The 6,787-nt window shown below is 63.4% G+C and overlaps 1 protein-coding gene across 1 annotated transcript; it reads left to right on the forward strand.

Annotated features, from left to right (window-relative positions):
* Positions 1-715: 715 nt before the first annotated feature.
* On the forward strand, positions 716-2,720 carry LOC308533582 (lymphocyte antigen 6D-like; the record flags this gene model as incomplete). Its single annotated transcript, XM_081111616.1, has 3 exons — positions 716-767; positions 1,624-1,722; positions 2,488-2,720. 3 exons carry the CDS (start codon positions 716-718, stop codon positions 2,718-2,720), a joined length of 384 nt encoding a protein of 127 aa, XP_080967742.1.
* Between the last annotated feature and the right edge of the window lie 4,067 nt (positions 2,721-6,787).

Consider the following 6,787-nt stretch of genomic DNA (forward strand, 5'->3'; position numbering starts at 1 on the left):
GCAGCCTGCGCCCACGGGCCCCCAGGAGCCTCGGGCTGCCCCCTCCGGCCCCCTGCTGGCGCATCCATCAGGGTGATGGGCTGCGTTGGGGCAAGGTGGGGGGGGTGCTGAGCTGCCTGGGCCGCCCCCCTCGCGTCAGCGGGGCCCATGCACACCCCCCGCAGGTCTGCCTGGCGCCGAGGGCCGCAGGGCACCTGCAGGCCCCTAGTCACCTGGCCGGGCTCCCCTCTGAGCACATCCAGCAGCCACGCCCCGATGCCCGCCCTGCCCCCACCCCGTCTGCCATCTCAGCAGGACACTAGGCTTCCCTGGGGTCCTTCCCAGGCTCTGCCTGGGCTGCCCAGTGGCCCCGAGCCCAGACCCCAGAAGGCAGGGCCAGCGCCCCTCCTGCCTCTGGGCCATGGACACAGCTCTGGGCACCGCAGGCACCTGCACAGACCCTGGCCGTGACCCTGAGGGTGGAGAACCAGGGAGGCGGTGGGAGGTGAGGACAAGGTGCTCCAGGGCTGGACGGGGGGCTGGACAGGGCGCTGCAGGGCCAGTGAGGCAGGCGCAGACCCCGGCCGGGGGAGGGGCAGGCGCGCGGCCCTGGTGTGGCTGCGGGAGGGGTAAGTCCCGCGGCCTGGCTGGCTGCCCACCCTGCCCCTCCCACAGCCTCTGTCCCAGTTATAAGGCCTCCGGAGAGGAGGGGCCCCACTGCTCCCCAAGACGCGCCATGAAGACAGTCCTGCTGCTGCTCATCGTCCTGGCTGCGGCCGTGGGCCCAGGTGCGGGCAGGCGGCGGGGCTGGGGCGGGAGCCTGGAGCTGCGGAGCCTGAGGCTCACAGAATCCCGAGACGGTGGGGGTGCTGGACTCAGAATTTATTTGTTATTAATTTTAAAAATATTTTTATTGATGTCAGAGAGGGAGGGACAGGGAGAGAGATAGAAACATCCATGATGAGAGAGAATCACGGATGGGCTGCCTCCTGCACGCCCCCCACGGGGGATGGAGCCCGCAACCCGGGCCTGTGCCCTGACCAGGAATGGAACCATGACCTCCTGGTTCATAGGTCGGCGCTCAACCCCTGAGCCGCGCCGGCCGGGCTGGACTCAGAATTTAAAACCAGCCCCATCTCCGTCGGGAATCAGAGAAGGCAGATGGCCTCTTGGGACCGGCCCCCTGACGGGCAGTGACACGGCCAGCCGCCTGGAGATGCCTCCCCCATCTGGCCCTTCACGGTCCTCCCAGGACAGCCCTTCTCCCCACAGGCTCCTGTGGCCCTGGCTCAGCCTTAGGTCCAGCACCTGCCCCTGGGGACAGCCCTGGGGCGGGATGAGTGAGTCGGGGCGCTGAGGCCGGGAGGCCGGTCTCCAGTGCACCCCCTACTGGCCACTTCTCAGTTCCGCCCGACCTGCCAGCCCAGGGCTCAGGCCCTACAGACTGGGGTGCCACTCCCTCCAGCTGAGGCTGGTGCAGGACAGGCCCTGCCGGACGTGGGGACCCCATGGGGCTGGCCTCAGGCCACGGTGGCAGATGGCTCTGTCCAGAGGGGCCTTTCCAGCGGTGAGCCCAGGGCTTGGAGGTCCCTGAAGGGTCTCCCCGGCCCTGGCTGAGACCCTGCAAACCCTCCCTCCCCCCAGCCCAGGCTCTCCACTGCCACGTGTGCACCGGCTCCACCAACTGTAAGAAGCCACAGAGCTGCCAGGCCAGCGCGCGCTACTGCCGGACCCTGACCAGGGGTGAGTGTCCCTGCTGCCCTGGGTGGGGGACCGTCCCTGGGTGGGGGACCATCCCGGGTGGGGGACCGTGCCTGGGTGGGGGACTGTCCATGGGTGGGGGACCGTGCCTGGGTGGGGGACCGTCCATGGGTGGGGGACTGTACCTGATGGGGGACCGTGCCTGGGTGGGGGACCGTGCCTGGGTGGGGGACCGTCCCTGGGTGGGGGACTGTGCCCAGGTGGGGGACCGTCCCTGGGTGGGGGATCGTGCCTGGGTGGGGGACCGTCCCTGGGTGGGGGACCGTGCCTGGGTGGGGGACTGTCCCTGGGTGGGGGACCGTCCCTGGGTGGGGGACCGTACCTGATGGGGGACCGTGCCTGGGTGGGGGACCGTCCCTGGGTGGGGGATCGTGCCTGGGTGGGGGACCGTCCCTGGGTGGGGGACCGTGCCTGGGTGGGGGACTGTCCCTGGGTGGGGGACCGTGCCTGGGTGGGGGACCGTACCTGGGTGGAGGACTGTCCCTGGGTGGGGGACCGTCCCTGGGTGGGGGACCGTACCTGATGGGGGACCGTCCCTGGGTGGGGGACCGTCCCTGGGTGGGGGACCGTCCCTGGGTGGGGGACCGTACCTGATGGGGGACCGTGCCTGGGTGGGGGACCGTCCCTGGGTGGGGGACCATGCCCGGGTGGGGGACCATCCTGGGGATGTCGGGGCGCCGTGGATGCATGCTGGGTGGGGCGTGGGGCTCAGAGGCGGCCAGGCCTGACCACACTTGCCCTTCCCAGTGGAGCCTCTGTCGGGGAACCTGGTGGAGAAGGACTGCGTGGAGACGTGCACGCCCACCAACACCCGGCCCGGCCAGGTCACCAGCGGCACGGTGACCTGGTGCTGCCACAACGACCTGTGCAACGAGAGGCTCCCGAACGGCGCGCCCGGCCGCCCCCTGCTCGCCAGCACCGCCCTGGGCCTGGGGCTGGCCCTCGGCCTCCTGGCCCTCACCTTGGCCCCCCGCCTGTGAGCCCCGGGCCAGCCTCCCTTCCGTTCCCAGGCGCTCCCACGGCCCCCCAGCCGTGACGGCAGCTTCCTCGGAGGGTCCGGGCCAGGTCCTGCGGCATGAGCGCCGCCCTCCCACCATGAGAGCCCAGGGCCCTGGCCGGGGCGGGCATTCGGGCCCCTCTGACTTCTCGTCCATTCTGCTTGGTTCCCATTAATTTTTGTACTCAAAACTCCATCGGAATAAATGCTTGAAACCCGTGTGATTGTCTGTGCTGTTCCAGGGGTGGGGGGAGGCCACACAGGACCTCAAGGCCTGGGCCAAGCATGGCTGCACTTGAAATGCCACCGTCACCCCTATCCTCGGAGGGGCAGGGCCCTCCCCAGGCACCGGCTCTAACCCCCAGAAGAGAAGGGGCGCTCCTGGGAGGCCGAGGGCAGAGCACAGGGCAGAGGGAAGGCAGGCCCTCCCACAGGGGTTCAGGGAGGAGGGGCCGCCCCTCACACACACCCTCACCTGGAACGTCCTGGGACCCCCAGCTCTGCTGCGCCTGGAGCTGTGCCGACATTGACGGCCTCGCCGGGGCCAAGGTAACCCCGTTATTTGGGTCAGTCCCCGCAGGTGAGCCCTGCAGCCCCATTGGCCACCTCAACCTGGATGGAGAGAGGCGGGTGGAGAGGAGCTGTGTGCCAACAGATCACAGCCTCTGGGGGCCTGGCTCTGGGCTTGCTGCCTGGGTTCTGGGCTTGTTGCCTGGTTCTGGGCTCGCTGCCTGGGTTCTGGGCCCACTGCCCGGGTTCTGAGCCCCACAGCCCAGGTTCTGGGCCTGCTGCCTGGGTTCTGGGCCCACTGCCTGGGTTCTGGGCTTGCTGCCTGGGTTCTGGGCTCGCTGCCTGGGTTCTGAGCCCCACAGCCCAGGTTCTGGGCCTGCTGCCTGGGTTCTGGGCTTGCTTCCTGGTTCTGGGCTCACTGCCTGGGTTCTGGGCTCGTTGCCTGGGTTCTGGGCTTGCTGCCTGGGTTCTGGGCTTGCTGCCTGGTTCTGGGCTCGCTGCCTGGGTTCTGGGCTCGCTGCCTGGGTTCTGGGCTTGCTGCCTGGGTTCTGGGCTTGTTGCCTGGTTCTGGGCTCACTGCCTGGGTTCTGGGCCCACTGCCCGGGTTCTGAGCCCCACAGCCTAGGTTCTGGGCCTGCTGCCTGGGTTCTGGGCCTATTGCCTGGTTCTGGGCCCACTGCGTGGTTCTCTCACAGGGAGCCCCCTCAGGGCTGCAGAACGGACAGACAGACAGAGGGCGTGCTCCATCCACAGAGTGTGGTTGCTATAGGAGCAGGGGCAGCCACGTGGGCCCCAGGAGGCACCTGCACACTCCAGGGAGGACCAGCCGCCCCTGTGGGTAGAGCGCCGTCTGTGGCCTGGCAGGCGTCCAGGCTGAAGGCCACAGGCTGCAGGTGACTTCCAGGGACAACTTCAAGTGCAAGAACAGGCATGGCTCCCAGCCCATCACAGCCCTCCACCCTCCAGCCTCCCAGGGTCCCCATCCCACCTCCACCCTCCTGGCTGGGGTCTGTGGCCCCCCGGGCAGCCCCCCCTTCACCAGCCTAGACCCAACCTGAACCCCAGCCTGGCTCTGACCACGTCCCATCTCAAAGTGGGGAACGGGCGCCTCGGACCGGTGACTGGACGGAGAGGCTGGCCACGGGGCCACTTTCTTATGTTTTTTTCAAAAAATATATTTTTATTGATTTCAGAGAGGAAGGGAGAGAGAGAAACATCCATGATGAGAGAGAATCATGGATCGCTGACTCCTGGGAATGGAGCCCGCAACCCGGGCCTGTGCCCTGACCAGGAATCGAACCCTGACGCCAACCCGGAGCCGCGCCGGCCCGGCTGTTTTAACGTTGGCGGCTGTGCACGTGAGGGTGCTGGTCTGCCGGTGCTGCTCCTGGGACGTCTGTCTGGCTTAGGGTCGGGTGCTATTGGTCTCCTCCGCTGCTGGATGGCACTGTATGAAATCGCTATCACCCTTTTTTTAAAGTGTTTTGTAGATTCACTGGCGTGTTCTTCGTGGGAAGATTTTAAAACACAATTTCAAAGTCTTCAAAAGACAGAGGGATAATCCGTTCATACACAGGTGGGCAAAAGCAGGCTTACAGTTGCGCGTTGGGAAAAGAAGGCAACCACTGACACGGGTTCATGCGGGCGCCAACGCTGCGCGGGCTCCCGGCCCCGCCCGCCCGCCCACCCGATCCTCCTCGGTGAGCACTGCCAGCTCTGCCCCTGAAGGGCTCTGCCCCGTCACCGGGCGCAGCGCGGATCGGGGTGCGGCTGACAGTGTCCCTGACGCTCCTCGTCACGCCAGGGTGACCTGTCACGCTGTCCTTTCTCGTCCCCGATGCCTGCGATTTGTCGCGTCTCTTCCTTCCCATCAACCTGGCGCGGGGGTTAAAAACTCTCAGAGAATCAGCTTTTGGTTTGATTGATCTTCTCTACTGTGTTTTTGTTGTTTGTCGGTTGGTTGTTTTTTGTTAATCCTCACCCGAGGCTAATTTTTTCATTTATTTTTTAGAGAGTAGAAGGATGGAGGGAGGGGGAAAGGGAGGAGGAGGAGGAGGAGGAGGAGAGAGAAACATCTATGTGAGAGAGAAACATCTATGTGAGAGAGACACCCTGATTGGTTGCCTCCTGCATGCGCCCGGACCAGGGCCCGGGATCACACCTGCAACCCAGGTACGTGCCCTTGACCCTTTGATCAACAGGTGATGCTCTAACCACTAAGCAGACCAGTCAGGGTTTCTTTATTGTCTTTATTTTATTGATTTTTTGTGTGCTCTCTTTTATTATTTCTTGATTTTCCTACTTTGGGTTTGATTTGCCTTTTTCGTTCTAGTTTCAGGAGTTGAACCATTGTGTTGGGACTGAGAATAATGAAAAGGAGCCTTACTAAAATGTAGCCTGGAGGCCAGAAGGGGGCGCTCTCACCCCGGACACGCGTGTCAATCACGGGAGGACTCGTCAACCGGAAAGAATCCTCAATCACTGGTCCAGCAGGAAAGATGCGCCTGGCATCTTCCCAGCCAACCGCCCATGAAGGCCTGCGGGGGCGGGGGGCCGGGGGGGGGGGGGGGGGGGAGAGGGAGGGGGCGGGCTGGAGGAGGCTAATGAGGGAAAAAGAGGACATGAGTAATACTTTCAACAATGAAGATGAAAAACCCCCACAAAAACCAAAGTAGGTAAACTTAGACTTATCTAGAAAAAAAATAAAAGAAAATAAAGAAAAGAAACCGTCCACCCAACAACTCAGCCAGTGACGAGCCGCGAGCTCTCGCCTTTCCCCCAGGGACTTTTGTGCGAAAAAAATCCCTCCCAACTCCCTCCTTTTTCTCCATAAAATACGATTCCTCTCCTGTGTCTGTTGGACGCCCCATGGCTTTTGCTATAGCTTGCTTGTCCGGAAAAACCCATTTTCACGGCGAATTGTTTTATTTTAAGGTCAACAATTTTTTTTCTCTAATACAGGGGTTCTCAACCTTGGCTGCACATGAGAATCACCTGGGAATCTTTTTAAAATCCTGATTTCTGGGCCTCATCCTCCGGAAATTCTGTTTCTTTGTTACTAATGTTGTGCCCCCTCCCCTCCCCCCCCCCCCAATAACGTGCGCGCTAACCGAGTACCCGGCCAGGGCCTGTGTTTTATTTCTCACATTAAAAAAAACACGAAACTTTTAGGGCCCGTGAAAATCTTAAATTTTGCCTAAAATAGAACAGAAGCTAAACGTTAGTGAAGTTATAGCAAAAACACTATTCAATATGGATCCTGCCCGGTGGGAGGCCCTCCCGGCTGCTCTTACACTTTGCGCGCTGGGACCCGGGGTGGGACTGAGCCCCGAGAGGCTGGGTCACGGGCCGGGGTCACACAGCAGGCGAGGCTGCTGCAGGAAGGAGGGGCAGGGCGGCGGGTGGGGGGGCGCTCAGGGCGCCGTGTGACCCCCCGCATGCGGCAGCGGAAGGAGAGGGAGGGGCCAGACCCCGGGAGATGGCCCGTGACGTGTCGGGGCGCAGGACGTGCGTCTGAGGGTCGCGTGGGTGTCACTGCGG

The sequence above is a fragment of the Myotis nattereri genome (genome assembly GCF_964212035.1).
Source record: "Myotis nattereri genome assembly, chromosome: 17".
Lineage (NCBI taxonomy): Eukaryota > Metazoa > Chordata > Mammalia > Chiroptera > Vespertilionidae > Myotis > Myotis nattereri.